The sequence below is a fragment of the Nyctereutes procyonoides genome, unplaced genomic scaffold (assembly GCF_905146905.1).
Source record: "Nyctereutes procyonoides isolate TBG_1078 unplaced genomic scaffold, NYPRO_anot_genome, whole genome shotgun sequence".
Taxonomy (NCBI): domain Eukaryota; kingdom Metazoa; phylum Chordata; class Mammalia; order Carnivora; family Canidae; genus Nyctereutes; species Nyctereutes procyonoides.
In genome coordinates this window covers 9,064,771-9,089,472 of record NW_026575025.1, presented here as the reverse complement: position 1 = coordinate 9,089,472, position 24,702 = coordinate 9,064,771, and the positions used below count along the sequence as shown (strand labels likewise).

The window sequence follows — 24,702 nt, the reverse complement described above, 5'->3', positions numbered from 1 at the left end:
GAAGGTGTTCCGTGGACCAGTGTGGGAAATGCCCCAAGTGCCCTCTTTCCCCTGGGATAGGCACTGCATGTGAGCACAATCAAGACTCTGAGAAGGCTGGTACAAAGAACCCTAACCTTTCCCCAGCTCCTTCCCTTTTTTCATGACTGCTGACACCTAGGCCATCTCCTGATGCTGAAGTAGTCCAGGAACTGCTTGGGCCCCACAGCATAAGGAACGAAGTGCAGAGGTGAGAAGGGAGTGAAGGCCCTGAAGGGAAGACCAGAACCTGGGTAGTGTCTGTACCAAGCCCCTTGCAGGCCCTGGCAGCTGTGGGAGGCAGGAGCCCTGCAGTAATGAGACAGGCTTGAGAATCCCGTGTCACCTCTGATTTGCCAGCTAGAAGGAGCCAGCTCCATTGTCATGGAGCCTCTATTTGTACACAGATAAATAGAACACATTTATTAAAAATGGGTCAGCTTATCCAGCTCCTGACTTGATTCTTTCCCTGACTTGTCAGAATCTTTTGTGTGTTTCAGGAGCCCGCTTCTAATGCCATTGTGGTTGTGGGGTTCTGGTTCCCCTGCACCAAGGAAGTGTTGACCTGAGGCCTCCACTGGGGCTCAGTTTCGTTGTGTTGAGGGCCTCCCCACCTGAAACGGACTTATGATGCCCTAGAAGTGGGTCCCCCCCTTTTCTGAACATGTTAACCTTGGCTGTGACTTTCCACCCCCAGCTCTGGGGCTCCATTTGCCCACAGCTCCCTCCCCCTCGATGACCTAGCCATGTGGGGTTCAAGGATCACCAGAGGTGGGAGGCCCCTTGTCCCTGGAGGGTATGGGCCTGGCCCGTCCAAAGTGCAGGCAGCTGGACATTCAGGAGCTTCAGGTCAGGGGTGTTGGGACATGACCAACCATGGGGAGCTAACTAGAAGCAAAGTCACTGGAACTCCCCCAGCCGCAGGTGGAGCGACAACTACCCTCAGGTGGAGGGACAATTACCCATGGGTGCCCAGTCCTTGGAGTGCCATTGAGGAAAAAGGCTCAGATATGGGCAGCACCCACCCAAGGGCTCCAGCACTGGGCCTGGAGCCTAGGCCCTATCCTGTGTATAAAAAGGGGGGAATGCGCCCAGAGATAGGGGGCGTGCTGGGGACCCCAAACCTCTGTTTTGGGGTCCCATCAGGGGTAGGCCCCAGGAGCCTTCTAGGTGGGGGGGACCGCCCTGGACGCCTCCCCGCACCGGCATCCCGGCCACGTCGGCAGCGTCCCCGCTCGGTCCCCCCGCTCCCGGCCGCGCGCCCCCAGCGGCCCCCCAGCCTCCGAAGACGAAGCCCTGCCTCCCTGGCGGCCGCTCGCGGGACTCCGGGTGCCACCCCTACCACTTCCCCGGCCCGGCCCGGACGGGACGGGGCGGGGCTTCCGTGGTCCCGCCCCCTGCGGTCCCGCCCGCCGGGGAAAGTGAGTTGCGTGGGCGCCGGGGCGGGGAGCGCAGAGCCGGGAGCGCGGAGCCGAGCGGCGCCGAGTGCGGCTGACCCGGGTGAGTGCCAGCGGGGTCTGCGGGCCCCGCGCCCCGTCTGCCGCCCTCTCTTCGCCCTGCCCCGGGAAGCGGGTCCTGGAACCCCCACCCGGCCCGGCTGGGTCGGTGGCTGCGGCTCAGTCCGCCCGCCCACCGGGTGTCGGGCCGTGGCGGGGGCCACAGCGGCGACGGGGAGGAGGAGGAGGAGGGATGAAGGGAAGAGGAAGAGGAGGATGGGGAGTTACCAGCCGCTAACCACTGAGACTAACTCTGCCGGGCCTGATGGCACTCTGGTGGCGCTCAGGGCTTTCTCTGTGGCATCTTCCCGGGAGGGAGGGACCCATTCTACAGATGAGGAAATTGAGGCCCACCCAACTAGAAAGAGGCAGAGCTAGAGGAAAGTGGGGTCACTCCAACTCCAGAGCCTACCAGTCTGGATATTAGGTAGGCTCCAGGCGAGGTCCTCCAGGTCAGCTCTCATCATCGTGGGTCAAGGGCTTGGGGGAGGGATCTAGTGGGTTCCTGAAGTGGGTGGCCTGAGCTTCAGCCCCTTAGGGAGCAGGAGGAGGGGGCATAGCGTGAGGAGGGGGCTGCAGTCTGGACCCCGAAGCCACAGGACTGAGGAACCTTCATTTGCTGCATTAAAAGGAGTAGGGTGGCCTTGGCTTGGGTAGGGGCCAGGGAGGAGAGGAGGTAAGGGCTGAGCCAGTGGAGTCCTCAGATGTTGGGGAGGGGTCTGACCAGGGCCCTACACACCCTGCCCACCCCATGAGGGAATCGCCCAGGCCCACGCCCTGTGAGTGAGGGATACCCAGCTGGATACGCCACAGCCTAGGGCTGCTGCACTCCCTGAGCCCCCAGACCTGGTTCCCTGCAGCCCCCCATCTGTCCAACCCAGGCTTTCAGGGTGCCCTTGGGCAGAGAACAGCCCTCCCTAGAGCCGTGGGACTAACAGACCTGCAGCTCCAGGGTCTGGCTCCTGCCTGACTTGGCCACCTGATCCCAGACCTCACCTCCTCAAGCGCGCTGACCTGTGGGTAGACCAGGGCTCAGGGGCCTCTTCCCCAGGATTGCTGTTAGGTTTCAATGAGGTAGTATGGGTGAGGGGATTTCATGGAGGCTCACTTTATTTCACCCCCCCCCCCAGGTCCTGTCTCTCCTGGGGCAGGGTGGCCAAGTCCCATTTACCTAAAGAGGAAGTGGAGCCCTAGAGAAGGTGAGAGACTCCCCCAAGGACACACAGCCAGTCACGGCTTGGGCGGAGCTCAGGCCTCTGGGGTGGAACCTAGCCACTCCTACCCCCTTTCCCTGTCCAGGGCCGGGTGCTTCTGCAGCCTCAAGCTGCCTCTCAGCCTTCTCTCCTCCTCCAGGCTGGGGCCAGGGCTGCACTTCCTATTTGGATTGAAGGAAATCAGGCCCAGGGGAGGAAGTGACCAGCTGGGCAGGCCCCTAGCGGCCCAGACAGCGGGTGGGGCACTTTGGCGCCAAATGTTCACCCTGTCAGCTTGCGACCTCACCATGCCTGTCCCCTTCCCTGACAATTTGAGAGCTAAGGAAACTGAGTCCACAGAGGGGAAGTGGCTGGCCTGGGGCCCGGAGAGCAGTGGCCATGGAGTCCCAGCTCGTGGCTGGGTCATCTGCGGGGCCTTCCCCGGGCGCTAGGCAGGGCCCCACCAGGCTGTCCCGCCTGTGTCAGCTTCCACAGTTTCACTTTCGTGGGTTTCGACACCTGGAAGGCTGTTTCTGTCCTTTTCTGGACAGAGGCCACCAGGCAGTCCAGGCCTCAGGGGAAGGCTCCCCTCCCGGGCCTCTCTGCCCACAGTGAGGGCACCAGGGGACCCGGTGGAGGCTCCCTCCGCTCAGTGCTCACAGATACCCCAGGGAAGGAGGAGGCTCCAGCCCAGCCCTGGCTGCTGTCACAGACAAATGCTCCTTGACGTGGACAGACAAGGACTCGCAGCCCACCGAGGGCTGTGGCAGTCAGGAGGCTGGCCGCTGGAAGTGACCCTTGGCCTGGGGCCCCAAGGATGAGTGGGATCTAGGGGTGAGGGCAGGTCACAGAGGGACAGATGGCGCAGAGGTCAAGGGTGAGAAGAGCCAGAGCCACCAGGCTCGAGGCTGGTGTCTGGGACAGGGCAGAGTCAGCTGGGAAAAAGCTTGAGGAGGGCTGTGGGCTGGGCCGTGAGGTCGGCCAGGGTGGGCTCCACTCCCAAGTATACCGCGTACTTCCGGTGTGACCTCAGCGCCCCTTCAAGTCTTCTCGGGCCTCAGTTTGCCCACCTGTCAGATGGGGTTGGCAGCAGGACCTACCTTCCGTGGCTCATGTGAGCCGAGGTGGACAGAATTCCTACCCGATGGGAAACTGCGTGGCCCACCTCGACTGAACCTTCACCCCCGGCTGGGCCCGCAGGACCATGGGCTCCATGTTCCGGAGTGAGGAGGTGGCACTGGTCCAGCTCTTCCTGCCCACCTCTGCCGCCTACACCTGCGTGAGCCAGCTTGGCGAGCTGGGCCTCGTGGAGTTCAGAGACGTGAGTGGGACCGACGGGTTCGGGAGGGGGCCTTCTGCATCCTTGATGGTATGCCGCCTGCCCACAAGATGCCCTTGGCCGTGCTCGAGTCCTGGCGGCCTCTGCCATAGATACTCTGCTCTCGGAGAGGGCCAGCCTGACAGCCGAGGCCACCTTGCCTCTGGGGCCCTGTCACACCCTCCCCAGAGCACAAAAAGCCTGCTCTGTCTCCAGCTGGGCATCAGGAGGCTCATGGTGTGTTCAGCACCGTCCTAGGGGGAGGCAGCTATGGCCCGCAGGGAGCCAAGCCTGGGTGCCAGGGTGGGACCGCCCTGGCTCCCTTCTCAGAAATCTGACCCCTCTGTGCGGCAACCACAGCTCAATGCCTCGGTGAGCGCCTTCCAGAGACGCTTTGTGGGGGATGTTCGGCGCTGTGAAGAGCTGGAGAAAACCTTCAGTGAGTTGGCCTCAGCCCACATCCCAGGCAGGCTTCCTGAAGGAGGTGCCAGTCAAGCTTGGCCTGAAAGGAAAAGTCCTGGTCCCCCAGATGGAAGTCAGTGAAGGGAAGTCCAAGCCATGCCTTGCAGAGCCAGGACAGGGCCGCTGGGGTCTGTGGAGTGCTCTTGAGAATGGGGCTCACTTGGAAGAGGCCTCAAATACTGTATGAGGGCCTGGGAATTCATCCAGTAGATACTGGGAGCTGCTGTGGTTTGTTTCTAAGCAAGGGTGAGGCATGGACTGAGCTTTCTGTGCTACAGATGGACTAGGTGGGCAGAGGCCAGGATCCAGGGTCAGGTGCCCCGAGGAGCAGATTCTTCAACCCAGGGACCCTCACCCTGGACTCTGTGACAGCCCCTCCTAGGAGGAGCCCATGAGAGGGGGGAGCAGCACATTCGTTTAATGGTTTGTTAGTTTAACTGATGCCTTTTAGGTCATCAGGCAGGTGGTACGTGGGGCTCCCGGCATGCTCCCGTCCCAGGCCCTTGCATGCTAGGCCCACCCTGCCTGGCACAGCCCTGTGGGACCCAGGCCCACACAAAGGAGAGAAGCCCACACGAGCTCAGGAGGAGGAGGTTGGACCTTTCGGGGTAGAGATTTGGCCTGGGGTTTTTCTGGGAGTCTGGGACTTAGTGAATCAACTAGCTGGTGGCCAGTTGAGTTTGGGGTGGCATTTGGGACCCCTGCTAGTCATCAGGCAGCCCTTGGCTACCAGTGGCCGTTAGCTGGCGCTGGCCCCCAAAGAGCCTCTCCTGACGCCCATCCCTCTGCACCCAGTGTTCCTGCAGGAGGAGGTGCGGCGGGCTGGGCTGGTGCTGCCTCCACCAGAGGGGAGGCTGCTGGCACCCCCGCCCCGTGACCTGCTTCGCATCCAGGAGGAGACAGATCGCCTGGCACAGGAGCTCCGGGATGTGCGGGGCAACCAGCAGTCCCTGCGGGCCCAGCTCCATCAGCTGCAGCTGCACTCTGCTGTGCTGGGCCAGGGCCACAGCCTCCCGGTCAGCTCCAGCTCTGGGTGGGGGTGGGGGGCTGGGGGAGAGGGTACCAGCCCCCGCTGGGCACGGGGCTCACGGTGGTGCCTCCTGGCTCCCAGCTGGCAGCCACCCATGCTGATGGGCTCTTGGAGAGAAGCCCCCTGCTCCAGCCCCCTGGGGGGCCACACCAGGACCTGAGGGTCAAGTAAGTAAGGGGCGCTTCAGGTTCTTTCCTGTCAGCTGGAGGCCCTGACTGACTCCTTGTCCAGTGCTCTCCTCCTCCACCTGCAGATCACCTCCGGCCTCCTCCCTCAGGCCCACAATTTCCCTTGCTCGTGGGGCCTTCTCCTTTCCCGGCCCTGCCTGCTGGGCCCAGCCTCCTGCGGGGGAGCAGGCCTGTGTGCCAGGCTGACCGTCCTGACTGGGGTGGCCTGGCCAGGGGAAGGGTGGGGCTGGGGGATGGCGGGAGCACCCCTGCCCAGTCCAGCCCCTCGGCAGCTTCGTGGCAGGAGCCGTGGAGCCCCCCAAGGCCGCTGCCCTGGAACGCCTGCTCTGGAGGGCCTGCCGCGGCTTCCTCATCGCCAGCTTCAGGGAGACGGAGCAGCAGCTGGAGGACCCGGTGACGGTGAGGGCTGGGGAGCCCAGCCTGGGGGCATCCCGGGCGGGGTGGGACCCTAGGTAAAGAAGCCCATTCCCGCAGGGCGAGCCCGCGACCTGGATGACCTTCCTTATCTCCTACTGGGGTGAGCGGATAGGACAGAAGATCCACAAGATCACTGACTGGTGAGCCCCACGGGGGGCCGACCCTGCACCACCCTTGTGCCCAGGCCCCTGGCCGCCAGCAGAGCCCCCCGGGCGCCCCCTCACGCCGCCCCCTCCCTGCCAGCTTCCACTGCCACGTCTTCCCATTCGTGGAGCAGGAGGAGGGCCGCCTCACAACCCTGCAGCAGCTGCGACAGCAGAGCCAGGAGCTGCAGGAGGTGGGCACCCTGGGGCTTGGGCGGGCTGGACATCCCGCTGCCCCCCCCCCCACTTTCCTCACCACCTGCTCTGGCCGCAGGTCCTGGGGGAGACTGAGCGCTTCCTGACCCAGGTGCTGGGCCGGGTGCAGCGGCTGCTGCCACCCTGGCAAGTGCAGATCCGCAAGATGAAGGCCGTGTACCTGGCTCTCAACCAGTGCAGCGTGAGTGCCACGCACAAGTGCCTCATTGCTGAGGGCTGGTGCGCCACGCGCGACCTGCCCACGCTACAGCAGGTGCTGCAGGACAGCTCGGTGAGTGGGGCGCGGGGGGCTCCCACCCTCCCCTTCCACCCAGTGGGTGCCGGCTCTCCCTGAGGGTCCAGGCCCAGCAAGCCTTCCTCCTCCTGGCATCCCAAAAGCACCCTGGAGGCTGGCCCAATGGGCACTGGCTCCGAGATCTTGGGCCACTGCAGGGAGCCTCAGGCTACTCATGTATGAAATGGGTGTAATGAGCCTGCAGGGGCCATTGTAGTGTGAACACACCATAGGCTGCTGGGACCCAGTAGGTGCTCACATGTGGCAGTGGGGCACCCTCTCCTGGGCCACACTTCTCTTTCCCAAGCACTTTCTGGTCCAGCTGATCTCGGACTCTCCCTAAATCACCGTGGGTGGGGGGGCAGGTGGTCCTATTTCAGAGAGGGGAGGGGCTACCCCAGATGTCCGGGCACCTGCCCAGTGAGCCCCACCTCTCCCACTGGGTTTGGCTGGGGGTGTCAAAGGGTCCCTGAAAGCCCCCCCATCAGCCTCATCTTTTTGTCCATTGGGTGCTGCAGAGTGAGGCGGGCGTGAGCGCTGTGGTTCACCGCATCCCCTGCCGGGACATGCCCCCCACGCTTATCCGCACCAACCGCTTTACTGCCAGCTTCCAGGGCATCGTGGACGCCTACGGTGTGGGCCGCTACCAGGAGGTCAATCCTGGTGAGATCTGTGGAGCCCCCAGCCCGGGAGGGTGGCATCTCCATACCTGGCCTGTCCTGCCCTCGTGAGCCCACTCCCGTCATGCTGGAGGGCAGGGGAAGCAACGTGGAGGATTTGTATTTACTTCCAGCAACACCCCCCACAACCAGCAGTTAGGCTTACAAGGGATCCAGCATGAGGCTGTGTGCAAAGAACAGGCTTTGCAGTAGGAATGGCTTGGGTTTGAGGCCTGACTCATTTACCTTGATTCATTTCTTCATTTCTGAGCCTCGGTTTCCACATCTATAAAACGGGAATCATAGTTCGGGCCTCAGAGCAGTGCTGGGAGGGTTGAGAGATTGCACATCCGATGTCCACGGGACCAAAGTCAGCCTGCTGAGGCTCCTCATTAGGCCTCACTGTGTAAGAAGTTTGAATCGGGTGCCGTCGGGTTCTCCCAGAAGCAGAGCCTGAGTTGGGGACTCTGGCGCAAGTGGCCAATTAAGAGAGGTGCTCCTGGGAGAAACCAGCCAGGGCTGATGGCAGGGGATGAGGCAGTAGGCAGGGAGGGGTGGGGAGCTGGGGGCAGGCCAGGGGCTGGTGGTACTCTGGTCTCTCATCTGCCTGGTTCTCCTCCCTCCAGATATGGCTCTCCCCGCAGCATGCTGGCTGCAGTGTTGCCAGTGGCTCAGTGCCCCTGTGTCACTGGGTGGGGACCACAGTGGGTCTCTGAGCCCAAAGAATGGGTATGGGAAGTGAACTATGGTGGGGCCCATAGTTTTTTGCCCCGAAAGGTTTTATTTGACAGAGTGAATGAGAGAGAGACAGAGAATGAGCGGGAGGAGGGAGAGGGAGAAACAGACTCCCCACTAAGCAGGGAGCCCAATGTGGGGGTCCATTCCAGGACCCTGGGATCACGACCTGAGCCGGAGGTAGCTGCTTAGCTGACTGAGCCATCTTGGAGAGGACTTAGTCATAGGCCAGGGAAGGGTTCTGCCTCACCCAGGCGGCTGGAGGCAGGGTGCCTGGCCCCCCAAGGTGGTACAGGAAGGGTGCGATGACCAGGGTCACATGCAGTCCTTTGGGGCCTGCCATTCCCAGGGTCAGCATCCTAGAGCTGGACCTGGGGCCCCATCCCGTTTTCCCTGCTTGTAGCCTCTGTGTTAGCAGGTGCCCGTCCAGTTAGAAGTAGCCTGATCACCAGATAGCCACGGCTGCTAATATGCTAGCAGCTCTCGGAGCATTAGCTCTGGGGAGGTGGGCATTGGCTCAGGCTGCTGGGATGGAGCACCACAGCTGTTTGTCTCCCGGTGTGGAGGCTGGAAGTCTGTGATCATGGCGTCAGCAGGGCTGCTTCCTTCCAAAGGAGGCTGCTCCAGGCGGGCCTCCATTCTGGGCTCGGAGACAGCCAGCTTCATGTTTAAGCAGTGTCCTCCCAATGAATGTGTCTGGTGACCTCATTTTCACTTGATGGCATCTGTAAAGATCCTGCCTCCACATCTGGGTCACTGAGGTCCTGAGGGCTAGGACTCCAGCACATCCTTTTTGGGGCATGGGGACCACAGCTTAGCTTGTTAACAGACATGCACTGAAGGGAATTGTCCCATTTTACTGAAGGGAAAGTGCGACCTCAGAGCTTAGGTGACCAACTCAGCCTTCTGGAACTAGCCATGTGCCAGTCAGGGCTGCCACAGGGTTCTCTGCCCAGGCTCTCTGCCTCTCTGAGCTTCTGTGTATTGCTCTTTTAATAACAGCAACAGGAACTGGGTTACACTGAGTGCTGCAGCCTGCCAAGTACTGGCCCTGGGTGAACTCGTTGACAGTAGCTCTACCGAGTCCTAGTACTGCTATCTCCCAATTTACAGACGGGGAAACAGAAGTTCAGAGAGGTTAAGTCACTAGCCCGTGGTCACACAGCCAGGAGGGGGCAGGCTCTGGAATGCAGACACACAGTCTGGCCTCCCTGCCTCGCCAACACCCCCTCCGAGTCTCCCGGGGTCCCAGCGCCTGGGCTCGGGGCCTCTGTGGCCCCTTGTGCAGAGATGCGCACGTTCACCCGGGGGTCCTGGCTGACCGCCTGCCCTCTGTGTGCAGCGCCCTATACCATCATCACCTTCCCCTTCCTCTTTGCCGTGATGTTTGGCGACGTGGGCCACGGGCTGCTCATGTTCCTCTTTGCCCTGGCCATGGTGCTCGCGGAGAACCAGCCGGCCGTGAAGACGGCGCAGAATGAGGTAAGGGCGGGTGAGGGGTCTGGGTGCGGCGGGGGGCCCGGGCCACCCCTCACAGCCCCCTCCCCGCCGGCCGCCCCCAGATCTGGCAGACTTTCTTCAGCGGCCGCTACCTGCTGCTGCTCATGGGCCTGTTCTCCATCTACACCGGCTTCATCTACAACGAGTGCTTCAGCCGCGCCACGACCATCTTCTCCTCGGGCTGGAGCGTGGCAGCCATGGCCACCCAGTCGGACTGGAGGTGAGGCCCGGCCGCAGCCCCCGTGGCCCCCGTGGCCCCCGTGGCCCCGCAGCCCCTGACCACCTGCCCCTGTTGCCACAGTGACACGTTCTTGGCGGAGCACCCACTTCTCACCCTGGACCCCAATGTCACCGGTGTCTTCCTGGGACCCTACCCCTTCGGCATTGACCCCGTGAGTCCTGGCCACTTGCCATGTGGGTGCAGGCGGCGGGAGGGCCGGGTGGGTGCCAGCACTAATCCTGACCCGACCTTGACCTGGCCATGACACCTCCTGTGCGCCCCTCCCGAGGGCCTGGCCTGGCACTGGGGGCAAGAGGTGCGGGGCTCCAGGAGGACGAGGGGCCCGCCCTGTGGGGCCCACACAGCAGCCACCTCAGGGAAGAGAGAAGCATGTGGGAGCAAGGCCAGAGCTGGCTTGCTCACAGCCTGCTGCCCAGGCGCCATTCCGTATTCTCCGTGTGACAGGATATTGCATGTAGTTCTCATGACAGTCCCCGGATGTGAGCATTAGCGTTGCTCTTGTCTCACAGAGAAGGACACAGAGATACAGGAGAGACCAGGCATGTGACGCTGCCTGGCTGGGAAAAGCTGGGGTCTGGACCCCAGTTGCCCAGCCTGTCTGTCCAGTCCATTGTTCCCTTCTGCTGCCCTGCAGTGGGCAGGTGGGTGGCAAATGCCAATGAGGCCCCACAGGGGCAGGCAGGCAGGCTGCCCAGGGTGACACCCCTCCCTCTTGCCACCCCAGGTCTGGAGCCTGGCTGTCAACCACCTCAGCTTCCTCAACTCCTTCAAGATGAAGATGTCCGTCATCCTTGGGGTCACCCACATGACTTTTGGGGTGGTCCTGGGAGTCTTCAACCACATGTGAGGGCCTGAGTTCTGGGCGGGGGGGAGAAGGGGGCACTGGGGCAGGCAGGGCCAGGGTGGCCCGGTGGGTGACCGAGTACCTCCGGCCTTCTGCCACCACAGACACTTCGGCCAGTGGCACCGGCTGCTCCTGGAGACCCTACCGGAGCTGGTCTTCCTGCTGGGGCTGTTCGGCTACCTTGTCTTCCTGGTCATCTACAAGTGGCTGTGCATCTCAGCTGCCAGCGCTGCCTCAGCCCCCAGCATCCTCATCCACTTCATCAACATGTTCCTCTTCTCCCGCAGCCCCACCAACAGGCTGCTCTTCCCTGGGCAGGTACTGCCCCACCAGACCTCTTCAGGGGGCCTCGTGATCACTGGGCCACTCTGAGCTGCAGGGTCCTCCTCTGAGAAACGGGGATGCAGGCCTGAGGCTGTGAGCCAAGGAGGTCAAGGGACCATGTGAAACTCCCCTAGGGAATCTCCCCCCAAGATTCCTTATAGTACAATGTCCCTGCTCAGTGAGGGGCCCTGGGGGAGGAGTGGGCGGCAGGCTCCCTGAGCTCCCAAGAGTCATGAGGCTCGCAGAGGGCACCCTGACTCAAGCTCCCCCCGCCCTGTAGGAGTTGGTGCAGTCTGTGCTGGTGGTCCTGGCCCTGGCCATGGTGCCCGTCCTGCTGCTTGGCACACCCTTGTTCCTGCACTGGCAGCACCGCCGCCGTTCGCGGAGGCCCACTGGCCGGCAACCGGTAGAAGCTAGAGGGAGGGGGCATGTGGCATGAGGGCTGCCGGGAGGCTTGACCCCAGCCTCGCTGCCTCGCGGTCTCCTGGGTGGCAGAGGCCTGCTGATGTCACCTGCCCTCCACCCCCAGGATGAGGACAAGTCCAGGATTCTAGACTCCTCCGACACGTCTGTGGCTGGCTGGGGCTCTGATGAAGAGAAAGCAGGGTGCCCAGGGAACTCAGAGGAGGCCGAGGTGGGTGTGGTCTTCCAGAGTATGTGTGGGGGATGGCGGCTGCCAGACTGACTTGCCCCTCACTGCCTCCCATCCCCCAGTTTGTCCTGTCCGAGGTGCTCATGCACCAGGCCATCCACACCATTGAGTTCTGCCTGGGATGCATCTCCAACACGGCCTCTTACCTGCGCCTCTGGGCTCTGAGCCTGGCCCATGCTCGTGAGTGACCTGGCCACAGGGGGTTGGCTGGCCGCGGGGCAGCTGCTGGCTGGGGGGTCTGGGCGGGTCACTTCTCCAGGCTTCAGAATCCCCTGTAGCCTGAGGATGTGGGGAGGTCCTCCACCAGGAAGGGGGCGCTTCCGGCTGCCACAGGGGCTGGGTGGGCACCCCCTCGGCCCTGGCCTCCACTGCTGCCTCCCCGACCCCCAGAGCTATCAGAGGTCCTGTGGGCCATGGTCATGCGTGGCGGCCTGCGCATGGGCCGTGAATGGGGTGTGGCGCCTGTGGTGCTGGTTCCCGTCTTTGCTGCCTTCGCTGTGTTGACAGTGGCCATCCTGCTGGTGATGGAGGGGCTCTCAGCCTTCCTGCACGCACTGCGGCTACACTGGTGAGCAGCCCACCTGGCTGGCCCCGGGAAGCACAAGGGGGCAGGAGCGGGGGCCTCCCCTCACGAGCTCTTCCCTTCTCACCCCCAGGGTGGAGTTCCAGAACAAGTTCTACTCAGGCAGTGGCTACAAGCTAAGCCCCTTCACCTTCACTGCAGAGGAATAGTAGTGCCCATCTGTGGCCACGCTCAGGTCTCTGCCTTTACCTACAGAGACAAGAAATAAAGATGGCTTTAGGAACTGTCCTGGTCCCATCTGCAATGCCACGGGCTGGGGAGGCTGGGTGTGGTGGGGCCTAGGCTCTGGGCATGGGCTGGTCCCACCCCAGGGCTCCTGATATCATGGACTCCGTGCCTGGCTATATATTATGCCCATCTTCCTCATGCTCACCTATGCAGCTGGGCTTGTTGTCAGGTGTAGTGGAGTGGGAAGCCCTGGTCTGGGACCTGGGGTCTTGAGAATTTGGGGAGAGGCCTCATGAACACATCTGCAGTAATTCCAGAGTCTTGGCGTGAAAAGGGGCAGAACTAGGACCAAGGAAGGATGTTTCCAGCACATTCTAGCTCAGTATGAGTGTCTCCCAGGCTGAGCCAGGGATGTGAGCTCCCGATATCCTTGGGGATGTGCAAGTGGCTGTTAGGAGACTGTTTGGGATACTCGGCATGAAAGGTGGTGCCTGGCATGATGGGCCAATGTTTCCATGCCCTGGTGCTAGCTAGCCCCACCTCAGGCACTCAAGATGTCTTGAGGCAGGGAGCAGCCTGGGACACCACAGCCTGACCCAGCAGTGAGGACTGGGACACTCACACACACGGCCACCATTCTAGAGAAGGGCAGAGGCTGTCCAGGCAGCCCAGGAGCCACCCAGGGCCCCAATGGTCAGGAAAAGGATTGAGCTGGATTCCAGGCCCTGCTGCCCCTTCAGTGGAACCTATTGTCTCTCCCACCCCTCCTTGGTGACCAGTCCTGCCGCCTCCCCCCACACTGAGGTCATCCTGCGGCTGGTTGGGTGGAGAGGAGCATTTTGCATGTCTTTCTGGCCTGGGTCCCACCACTGGCTGGGAGGTGGTGCCAATGCTTCTCAGAGGCCTTCCTTTCTCAGGCTGAGGAGCTGCAAAATGGCTCTTCCGGCAGGAGGCCCCAGGAACAAAGGCTGCTTTGAGGCCAAAGATGCCCTGGGCATGGCAAGCCGGGTGGCCTGGCTCCATGACTGTGGCTCTCATCTGGCCAGCTGCTGGGAGGAGCCTGACTGCCCTGCTCAGGGCCTCCAGATGCCAGGGGGCTGGGGGTGGGCAGGGAAGAGCGGGGGGAGCGGGTGAGTCCTTACATAGGAGTACAGTATCATTTACTGCTAGTTTTATCTTTTGGACACCAAAACACACTCACCCGGTTAAAATTTAAAATAGGGATCCCTGGGTGGCGCAGCGGTTTGGTGCCTGCCTTTGGCCCAGGGCGCGATCCTGGAGACCCGGGATCGAATCCCACATCGGGCTTCCGGTGCATGGAGCCTGCTTCTCCCTCTGCCTGTGTCTCTGCCTCTCTCTCTCTCTCTGTGACTATCATAAATAAATTAAAAAAAAATTAAAAAAAATTAAAATGTCGGGCAGCCCCGGTGGCACAGAGGTTTAGTGCTGCCTACAGCCCGGGGTGTGATCCTGGGGACCCGGAATCGGGTCCCACGTCGGGCTCCGTGAGTGGAGCCGCCTTCTCCCTCTGCCTGTGTCTGCCTATCTCTCTCTCTGTGTCTCTCATGAATAAATAAATAAAATCTTAAAAAAAAAAGAAACAAAATTAAAATGTCTACAAAGGCAAATAGTAGAAAATCTTCCTCCTGCCTGAGCAAGCCAGCAGTTCAGTCTCCTCCAGGATGTCCCCCTGCTCCTAGTTTCTTCTAGATCCTTATGGTCGTGGGGCAGAGAAGACCGGCCGGGAGCCCTCCATAGGCACAACAGGCGACAGGAGATTTAGGACACACCCAAGGGTGACAGGATGAGTTTTATACGCTTTTATTATTTGTATAGTACAATCTCTGGTAGCAGAAATGTATGCACAAAAAAAAACATTCAAGTAAGAGTTCAGAGTAAAAAAAAATTTATCCCAAAGGACATTTAACATATATGGGTTTCACAGCTATAGTGTATCTGCGCCCCCACATTCCACAGACTGCTCTTTCCCACCAGGAGGACCCCATCAGGGATATCGGGAACAGGGAGGGCAGGGGAGCTGGCCCAGAGCCATGGTCAGGCCTCCTCCCTCTCCCCACCTGGCACACTGAGGCCCCCGCAGCTGGGCAGCAGGAGGCTTCAGCCCAGGCACAGAACCCACAACCCCTCGGCTGAGCAGAGGAGGAGGAGAAAAGGCTGCGGAGAGCAGGACAAAGCTCTCTGTGGGGAAGGGAGGCAGGAGGCCCCTGTGCATCCAAAGGTCCCCAAGCTGCCCCTTGGCTGGCAGGTGGCCCCCTATGGGCTGCGTGCCCCTGAGCCTGGAGTTAGTAAAGCACATTCAGTTAAAGAGGAGGGCAGGGCCAAGTTGCATCCGGTCAGGGTGAGATGCGTTTGCATAACAGTATATGTACAACAGGTAGCAAGGAGCTACATTCGTCGGTTCATCCTTGTCCAGAGACAACAGCTCACCCCCGTCACAGGCAGTCTGCCGTCCGGAGCATCAGCCACGTGGACCAGAGGGTGAGGGAGCAGCTTCCAGAGACTTGTGCTCAATCCACAGGGCTATGTCACAGTCTGTCCCTGCTCACTCACTGCGCTCGGGAGCCAGCAGCATCTACACAGTCACCAACAGAGAGCATGGTCACAGTGTTCCCCAGCATGTGAACTCAAATCCTTGAAAAATCAACATTAACCAAAAAGAAGACCCACAGAAACACTGTTTACTCTCGCTGTCTGCCATACCTGACTACAAACTTCAGGCCCCAAATAGGAGATGCCTTCTCTAGATAAAAAGGATTCTGAGATATTGCACTATTGCGCTATTGAACTATGTTTCTGCTTCCCGATCTCATTGCAGACCTAGTGAAATCGTAAACAAGATAGGATATAAATGTTACTCAATTTTAATACAGTCTTTCATATCATACACATCTGTGTCGGCAGCGAGACATCCAAGCCTTGCTGTAGGGACAGCAGTTGGAGCGCGGAGGGGCCCGTTGGCTGGCCACCCCCACGCAGTCCAGGGATGAAGTGGATGGCGCCTCCCACGCTCACACCCCGAGCTTCCGCTTCTGGTCGAAATAGGCATCGAACCTTGCTTGGGCGTAGTCCTAGGAGACATAAGGAAGAACAGCCTCACCAAAGACTCCCACCCAGGCTGCCCATGTCCCGCGTGGGCCCGTGCCTGGGCCACTACCGCTGCACCGGACAGAGCAGCTCCAGCCGCTGCAGGGTGTCCAGAACCCCAGACACCCAGCTCAGGCACCCGGGCCGTCGTGGCATGGCCACCCAGGTGGGCCTTCTGTCTCTGTATCTGGCACTGCCACGGTTCACGCTCGTTTACCCTGAATGCTGCAGGCACTGAATGAAACACAGGCTCCTCTCTCAAAGCAGAAGATCCCTGGGGCTGAGTCAAGTAGAGAACAGAGGTGTGAGGAAGAAGGTACCACCAATTTTCTGGGATCACCTGCAGCAATACTGCTACTGAGACATGAGAGGGACGTTAGAGACTCTGGTCTTGAGTTCTGCCTACATGAAAACCGTCAAGCCATGTGTCTCTGGGTCTGCTCCCCGACCCGCCCCTCAGGGTGGAAAGCACAATCTCTGAAGCGCCTGCTTCAAACTGAAAAGTCTGTGATGCCAACTGCCAGGAAGATTACAGCATCATTGTTTCAAACTCGACATTGGGATGTAACTTATGTACCACCGCTTTGAACTTCAAAAATCAATGACTTCAGAGTTGGACATTTTCACAAACGTGTCCATCCAATTTAGCACCAGCACCACAATCCTGCTAAGGAACATTCCAGCACGCTCACATTTCCACGGGCCTGGCTCCAATGCCTGGCCACAGGCAGCCTCTGAATTCTATCTCAATCACCGTGGATTTTGCTGTTAGAAAACTTTTCCATCATCAAGTCATCCAGTGTGTACCCTTTCGTGTCTGGCTTGTCTCACTCAGCATAGTAACATTTCTGGGATTCATCCAGGCTGTTGTGAGCATCTGTGGTTCATTCCTGTTACTGTGGAGTACTTGTCGATTGTATGATCTAACACACTACAAATATCCATTCATCTGACTGGCATGCGGGTTTGGGCAATTAAACAGAAAGCTGCTGTGAGCAGGAGTGCCAGTCTTGGTGTGGAAACATGCCTTCATATCTTTTGGATCAATCCCACAGTAGGAGGTTGCCAGGCCGGACACTAGGTGTACCATCAGACCCTCTACCTTCCCCCTTAGCCATGTATGCGGGTTCCAGCTGTTCCACATTCTTGCTGACATTTGTGAGTGTTGGTGTCTCAAATGTTTTAGCTGCCATCATAGTGTGCAGGGCATCTTGCTGGAGATTCAATCTGCACTTCTTTTATGACTAATTACATTAAGCAGACAAAAAAGAGGTTTACTAGCCATTTGCTTCTCTCTCGTGAAATGTCCTATTGCTTCTCTCTCGTGAAATGTTCTGCCTATTTACAAAGTAGTTTGATTTCTTGCTAAGTTGTGAGCTCTTTATATATTCTAAATACAAGTCCTTCTAGAGGGAGAGATCTGCCACATTTGCTCCAAGGCTGTGCTTGCCTTTTTGTTTTCTTAATAATGTCATTCTAAGATCACAAGTTTTTAACTTTGATTAAGCCCAACTTACTGTATCTTTTTTCTTTTATGGTCAGTGCTTTACGTAACCTAAGAAATCTCTGCCATGGTCACAAAGCTTTTCTCCTTTGTTTTCCAGATGCTTTTACACCTAGGCCTGTTATCCAAGTTAATGCTTATGTATGGTGGGAGACCAAGTTCATCATTTTTCTCATATGGCTGCTTAGTTCTTCCCGCATCAGTTTTGAAAATCTAACCTCTTCTCCAATGAATGACTGTGACCCTTGAGTATCAGTTGGCTGTATGTATGAGTGTCTCTGGGCACCAGGCTCTACTCTATTTGACAGATGTCCATCTTTACACCAATATCGCAGTCTTGATACATCTTAAAATCAGGCAGAATGAGTCCTCCACGACCCGGGATCGAGTCCCATATCAGGCTCCCGGTGCATGGAGCCTGCTTCTCCCTCTGCCTACGTCTCTGCCTCTCTCTCTCTCTCTCTCTCTCTCTCTCTCTGTGACTATCATAAATAAATAAATTAAAAAAAAAACTTAAAAAAGAATGAGTCCTCCAACTTTGTGAAGTTTTAGTTTCACATAAATTTTAGAACTTACCGGTTTCTGCCAAAAAGCCTGGGGCTGGGGGGGGGGGGTGGTGTTTGACTGGGATCACGAAGACTCTGGGTATCAGCTTGGGGAGAACAGACTCTTAATATGGAGTCTCCTGAAGCCATAAATGGGGTCTCGCAGTCCATTTATTTAGGTTTTTAGCCATGTTTTACAGTTTCCAGTGTGAAGACCATGCACATATTTCAAAAATCTCATCCCTAAGTATTTCATGTTTTATACCATTGTAAATACAATGAAACTTCACTTCCACAGCTTAAACAGCATTTCTGTTCTTTGATATTTTCTCATGTACTTGATCATGTCAACTATAACACAGAAGTTTTTCTTTTTTGTTTCCAGTACTTTTGCATTCCCTCTCTTTTCCTGGCCTCACTATGCTGCCCAGGTGCTCTGATCCCCTGGGGGGTGGCAGTGGGATGTGAGAGCAGCGCACCTTCCTTGCTTGCTGTCTGGGGCTCTCAGGTGTGAGGGAATGCTCCAGCTCTCACTGGTAATTATGACGCTAGCTGTATGTTTCATACGTGCCCTTTCCCTGGTAAAGGAAGGACCCTACTATTCCTACTTTGCTGAGGCTTGTTTCTGTTTTAAATTATGATCATGAATGGGTATTGGATTTTGTCAAATGCTTTGCCTGCATTCACTCAAAAGATAATATGGTTTTCTTCTCTCATTCTGTTAATATGTTGAATTATACTAACTGGTTTTTAAAATGTTAAATTAACCTGGCATTCCAGAGATAAGTGCCACTTGGTCCTATCTATGTTGGATTTAATTTCTGCTAATATATTTTTTAAAGATTTTATTTATTTATTCATGATAGACGGGGGGGGGGGGAGAGAGAGAGAGAGAGAGAGAGAGAGAGAGAGAGAGAGAGAGAGAAAGGCAAAAGGCACAGGCAGAGGGAGAAGCAGGCTCCATGCAAGGAGCCTGACGTGGGACTTGATCCTGAGTCTCCAGGATCATACCCTGGGCTGAAGGTGGCACTAAACCGCTGAGCCACCCGAGCTGCCCTAATTTCTGCTAATATTTTGGTAATGATTTTTCTGTCTTGCTCATGAAGGGCACTCATCTGCAGTTTTCTTAATGTCTTTGTCTCGTTTTGGCATCGGGGCAATGCTTTATCAAATGAGTAGAGAAATGTCCCTTCCTCTCTTTATTCTCTAAAAGTCTGTGTAAAACCAGTATTATTTCTTCCTTAAATATTGGGTGATATTCACCAGGACATGCAGTTTATGCTACAGGGAGGTTTTCTTTCTTTATTTATTTAAGATAGTCACAGAGAGAGAGAGAGGCAGAGACACAGGCAGAGGGAGAAGCAGGCTCCATGCACCGGGAGCCCGATGTGGGATTCGATCCCGGGTCTTCAGGATCGCGCCCTGGGCCAAAGGCAGGCGCCAAACCGCTGCGCCACCCAGGGATCCCCTAGATTTGTTTTAAAAAGTAGGTTCCATGCCCAATGTGGGGCCTGAACTCATGACCCTGAGATCAGGAGTCATGTGTTCCACCAACAGCCAGCCAGGTGCCCCTCTTTATCTAGTTCTATTGACTTCAGGCTGAGGTTGTTTTTTTCTCTTTCTAGCTTTTTAAAGTAGAAGCTCCAGTCACTGGTTTGAGGATTTTCTTATCTAATACAAATGTAAAACCTTCAAAGCCACAAGTTTTTAAACTCTGCTTTAACTATACCCTGCAAATTGATATATTGTTTTCATTATAATCTGGTTCAAAATACTTTCTAATTGTCTATTTCACTACAATCCAGGGTTTATGTAGGTATACTGTTTAATTTCCAAATAATTAAGAATTTTCAAACTTTGTTGTTGATTGCCTACTAAATTCCATGATGATCAGAAAATATACTTTGGATTTCAATTCTTTTCAACTTGAGATCTGTTTCGTAACGCCCAGGGTATGGTCTATCTTGGCAAATACACCATATTCACCAGGCAAGAACTTATATCCTGCAGTTGGGCATTCAACAGTGTCAGGCTGGGCAAGAGACGGCCCCTGCTTCATCCCTCCCCTCAGGCTGGGGGAGACTGCAGTCCCCCTTCCACCCCCTACCCCACTCTGGCTGTGCAAGAGTGCGGTCCCCACTCCATCCCTCTCACTGCTGTGTGTCCAGCTCTGCCTCTCTGCTCTGTGGGTTCACCTCTCTGCTCAGTTTTCTCAGGTTCTGCTTTATGTCTTCTGAAGCAAGACAGATGCATACACATTTAGGATTTTTTTCTATGTCTTTTGGATTAACTGATCCCTTTATCATTATGAAATTATTCCTTATCTTTGGTAATATTTTCTTTTTTTTTTTAAAGGATTTTATTTATTTATTCATGAGAGACACAGAGAAAGGCAGAGGCAGGGACGTAGGCAGAAGGGAGAAGCAGGCTCCCCGCAGGGAGCCCGATGTGGGACCCGATCCCGGGTCTCCAGGACACATCCTGGGCCGAAGGCGGCATTAAACTGCTGAGCCACCCGGGCTGCCCTGGTAATATTTTCTGATGTGTACTTTGTCTTACAGTATCATTTGACCTTGGCTTTGAATCCGTTTAAAACTCCTTATTCCCCCCTTCTTTTCCCTAACAGCATCTGTGTGTCATCAAACCTCCTGCCTGGAAGCAGAAATCACTATAACCAAGGACTGGGAGGATGAATGAACCTGTACTAAAGCAAGATGCTCACAGCAGAGTATGTGTGCCCCCACCCCAGGACATGCCACCAACACTTGCTATGGGGCAGCAGATGGCTTAACTCAAGGTTAAAACTGTCTATGTTAGGGACAGTTCCTGAAGTCAGAAGGAAATGACAGCCTGGCTTGTCGAACTATATCCTCATTCAATCCGCACCAGCCACCCACTGGAGAATGGGCACTGCAGGCCAGAGAATGGAGCAGTGACAACTGAAGCAAACACGTCAAAGCACAGGCAGGCACCCTCACGCTCCTTCACTCTGTGTCCCTCCTGTCAGAAAGGCCTGAGGCCAAGGGCTGGACCACCAATATCCATCAGAGCCACAGGGTCATAAAGCACCTCTCTGAAGCAGGGAAGGTGAAGCCAGCTCCAAAGGCAGATGCAAAGCCAACGTGGGTTAAATAGTGCAGCCTTTAACCCCAGGCTTCCTGGGCTGAGCCTGCTGTCCTGGGGCCAGGTCACCTCATTCAGGACCTTGTGGGGACACATGTAGATCTCTGTAAGGAACGTTCATTTCCCCCATGCACTCACAAACAATTTTCTTTCTGGGAATAGAAGAGAAAACCATCCCGAAACATACCATGTACCCAAATTCAATGGATGAAATCTTGGCCTGTACGATGGACCAAAGTCCCCAGAAGAAATGGGATGCAAGGGCAAACCTGTAATTACAAAAGCAGGAAATGCACATGAGATGTGTGGTGCTGGCCAAAGGCCCAGTGATGGGATTTCCTGATGGCAGGCACTGTAACTCATCGGAACGCAAACCCAGTCTGCCCTGGCCCACTCAACAAGATTATATTCCATAGTGACCAAGAACAGGGTGGGAGCCCAGCAGCTGGCCTCTCCCACCTCTGCTGGGGGCAGGTGGACCTGCAGTGTGGACATGCCCAACTGCTGTCCCTGGCGCATGGCTACAGTCCAAGGACTCACACAGAGGCCTTGGGGGCCACATAGGCGGGGCACGGGCCACACCGGGAAAGAAACGGTCTCTGCTACATGTACGCGAGCGCCCAGCATCAGCAACTTAGGGTGCATTATACGAGAGGAGGAACACACAGGCCTCTGGATGACTCACTGGCTTTCTGAGGAGGTAGGATGTTGCCTCACCCTCATCCCTGCCCTCCTACAGCAGTGAAACAGAGTGTGGCGGTGAACCATGGCCCCCATCACTGAGAACCCAAGCCCCCCTCACAACAGTGCCTTTGGGCTTCACTGAATGCTTCAGTGTCCTACTCAAACCTGATTGCTTTTCTTGTGGTCCTTGACCCACTACACATCCCTTGGAGCTACCCTTTCTGTCTGGCTCTCCTCCACTTTTCTATTTCTATCCATTCTAGAACCAGAGTGGGAAGATCTATGCACCAGGGGAAGCCCCAGGGACAGTGAGGGTGGCTGTACGCCCAGCAACAGGGCCGTGGACACTTCAGAAGAGGTGATTTATGGTGAGTGGACTGAAGTCACCTAAACATTTTTGCCAAAGAATCTCCTAAGAGAGCTCAAAGAATGAGTAATTCAGGTCTCTTATCTAAAGAGATGAGTGTATTTGATAAACAGGGGTCCAAGCTTTCATGAAATCTAGAAGTTTCTCAGCCCTGCTTTGAGAGCTAGTGAAGAAAAATTAAAAGACTCAGAACACTCACAATTTATAGTTTTCAGAAGAAACACATTATTGGATGGTGCCCACCACTCCACGAGCATCAAGTGACGAGAGCATTCAGGCCCTGGGTGGCACAGCCTCACACAGCCAAGTCCTATGTGTAGATTACAGTGTGGAGCGCCAACCACACACCCTAACCCTATAACACTGACCCTGCTCTCTACACCTGCTGTGCGCTGAAATCTGGAGAGGTACCAAATGCTCCATGTTTGACAAAGTAGAAGTCCCAAAGATGTAAGGGTATAAAGAAGCTCCTAAAATACTAATGATTGCAATTCGGCATCCCAATTATATTCTATAAACAGGACAACAATTTTTTATAAATTAACAACAAAACAAATTACCTATTGACTTCAAGTAACATTTCTTCTTCTATAATGGACTTTTCTTCATTACTGAGGTTTTCAAATTCATTTTGGAATGCAGCCAAGTAATTGGAAATAAAGTGGAGCTTTAAAAAAAAGTAATTACATTAGAATCTGACGGTGACAGATGGTGGTGTCAAGAACTGTCAGGAAGCACCACATGGCTGGAAGACACCCCACATATCCAGCGGACACCCCACACATCCAGTGGACACCCCACATGGCCAGAGGACACTCTACACACCTGGCAGGGCCTGGAGGAGCTCTGTGCCAGGCAGGAGCACGGAAGCTCACCGGTGCGTGCGGCTGTGATCACAGTCAGAGTTTACTGGACTCGGTGCCACACTGTCAACAAGACAGGCACAGGAAACCACCGCTGCTTCTGGACAAAATCACTGAGGTAGAATCTACTCCACATTCCCGTTCCCCAGTCTGGTCACAAAGCAGGGTAAGCCTACGTCACACATCCCCCTGGATGGGCTGGCATTCTGTGTGGGGCCTTCACAGGTGTGCCTGGCGTAGGCGCTATAGGGGCCCGAGGTTGCTGGCAGAGGCTCCGTCAGAGTGGGAGCTCACCAGACCACGTGAAGGGGCCTGCTGCCTCTGACGTGCCGCGGTGACGTATGTAAGTCCCCAGATTGGCAAGGTCTAATTCTGGTTTGGAGAAGAGGCTCTACCAGGTCCCGCATGTAGTCTACACGTGAATCAGGATCTAAAAGACCCCTGTTCTTCAGTAGCTCACACTATACCAAACGGCACCAGAACACAGAGAACCATCATTCACTTGCTTTCTTTTATAAAAAGGAAACGGCTGGCAGCTGCTTCACCTAGAGAATGCCATTAATGGATTACGTAGCTGGAAGGGCAACACTGCCTTTCCACCACCTCGTCCACTTTCCTGTTCCCAGATAGATGGCTTTCATACTCCGCACCTCCTCCCACCAGAAAGCAGCATTCCAGCTAGAGGGCTGTGCTAGCAGGGCATTCTGGAAGGAGTAAACCTGGCACAGGCATGGCGATGGCTCACGCCTATTAAATTCTACGTAGCAGGCACCATCCTGAGCCCTTTGTTTCTGAACATGACCTCACACCTCCCAAGAACAGAATAATTTCTGCAGACGAGGCAACAGAAGCACACACAGAGTCAGTAGGTGACAGTGAACAGTGGCAGATCTGCGATTCAAATCTAGGCACTGTTTTGAAAACCCAGGCTTGAACCATCATACAAGATGGGTTAATTTCTGAGAGATACTAAATGCTCAAATTGGCCAATGAAGACAGAAAATTTGAATAGATCAACACCTTAAGAAATGGTAATGAATGACCTTTCCTCCCCAAAAGTTTGAGGCCCACACTTTCTTACAGGTAAAGTTACCAAATTTTCAAAGACATCATGCCATATAAATTTGTCCCAAAAAATTACAAAGGGACACCAAACACATTTTATTAGACTAGCATAATATTTATTCCAAAACTAGATACAAATAATAATTTTTAAATGACCATTTTAAGCCCATTTCACGTATGCACATAGATGTAAAAGTCCTAAGTAAGAGACTGCCTCACTGGACCCAACAGAGTGTTTCAAAATAACACACCTCATTCAAATGGTTTATTTTAGGAACTTCATAGTTTAACATTTTAAAGGACTAAAGAGAGAAAAGCATGACTTTACCAGGTAGGTGCAGAAAGGGTAGCTAATGAAGACCAACACCTATATGTGACTTTTTAAATTGCTCAAAAAATAAAAATTGAACTTCCTTCATTTCTGTTGCTGTGCAGTGCTGGTGGTTACACAGCCCTGCGGCCCATCACATGGAACCTGCCTTCTCACTGGCAGAAAACCCCCTCCCTCCTCCTGGCTGGAGAGTCCACACTCTGGGGCTGCCCAGTTGTGACAGAGGAAGAACTTCCTTCGGTACAGCAGGAATTTCAATACCTGAAGACTGCTGCTGCGTCTCCTCGTCCCCCAACACCTTTCTTCTCATACAGCATGACCTCGAGGCCAGAGCCAGCCTGGCCACTCTGCTTGGAACCCACTCAAGCTCATCACAGTCGTCCTGACAGTGTGGCCAGAAGAGGGCAATATAGTTTTGGTCCCACAGCAAGTCAACGCTTGAATGGCTGCCCCTGGAGTGTGTGCCATCTGCTGAAGGTACGATCACTGCGCCTGGCACAGGTGAGAGTGCTCAAGGACATCTCCTGAGTGAAATACAGCAGCGGCTGACTGCATCCCAGTCCTCACACCTCTCTCTGACCTCTATGAAATGCTGCTGAGCTGGCAAGAGTTCCACGGGAAGAGCTGTTCCCGTAGCAGGGGTTGAGCTACTGC

General features: G+C 55.8%; 2 protein-coding genes across 13 annotated transcripts in view; one reads left to right on the top strand and one right to left on the bottom strand.

Moving 5' to 3' along the window:
• Nucleotides 1-1,433: 1,433 nt before the first annotated feature.
• Nucleotides 1,434-13,457, top strand: TCIRG1 (T cell immune regulator 1, ATPase H+ transporting V0 subunit a3). Of its 3 annotated transcripts, XM_055314997.1 has the most exons (21): nucleotides 1,434-1,518; nucleotides 2,645-2,713; nucleotides 3,908-4,028; nucleotides 4,386-4,464; nucleotides 5,283-5,503; nucleotides 5,599-5,684; nucleotides 5,978-6,104; nucleotides 6,180-6,262; nucleotides 6,366-6,459; nucleotides 6,540-6,752; nucleotides 7,274-7,418; nucleotides 9,492-9,631; nucleotides 9,712-9,869; nucleotides 9,951-10,041; nucleotides 10,615-10,733; nucleotides 10,839-11,052; nucleotides 11,339-11,464; nucleotides 11,588-11,692; nucleotides 11,773-11,890; nucleotides 12,101-12,278; nucleotides 12,367-13,457. In XM_055314997.1, the coding sequence occupies exons 3-21, from the start codon at nucleotides 3,912-3,914 to the stop codon at nucleotides 12,440-12,442; spliced, it is 2,490 nt and encodes an 829-aa protein (XP_055170972.1). In that variant the 5' UTR covers nucleotides 1,434-1,518; nucleotides 2,645-2,713; nucleotides 3,908-3,911; the 3' UTR covers nucleotides 12,443-13,457. The 3 variants fall into 3 exon arrangements, with proteins under 3 accessions (XP_055170972.1, XP_055170973.1, XP_055170974.1); XM_055314998.1 differs by lacking the exon at nucleotides 2,645-2,713 and having other exon boundaries at nucleotides 1,455-1,518; XM_055314999.1 differs by lacking the exons at nucleotides 2,645-2,713; nucleotides 3,908-4,028; nucleotides 4,386-4,464 and having other exon boundaries at nucleotides 1,504-1,518; nucleotides 12,367-13,456.
• Nucleotides 13,458-14,266: 809 nt separating this feature from the next.
• The window catches only part of CHKA (choline kinase alpha), a 65,815-nt gene continuing 55,379 nt past the window's right edge, over nucleotides 14,267-24,702 (bottom strand). For 4 of the 10 annotated variants that reach the window (XM_055309611.1, XM_055309614.1, XM_055309645.1 and 1 more), the window contains 3 exons: nucleotides 22,350-22,456; nucleotides 20,926-21,007; nucleotides 14,267-15,550 (listed from right to left, as the gene is read on the bottom strand). In XM_055309611.1, coding sequence (XP_055165586.1) covers nucleotides 15,491-15,550; nucleotides 20,926-21,007; nucleotides 22,350-22,456 — 249 coding nt within the window. In that variant the 3' untranslated portion in view covers nucleotides 14,267-15,490. The other 6 variants (XR_008662448.1, XR_008662449.1, XR_008662450.1 and 3 more) reach the window with 6 other exon arrangements.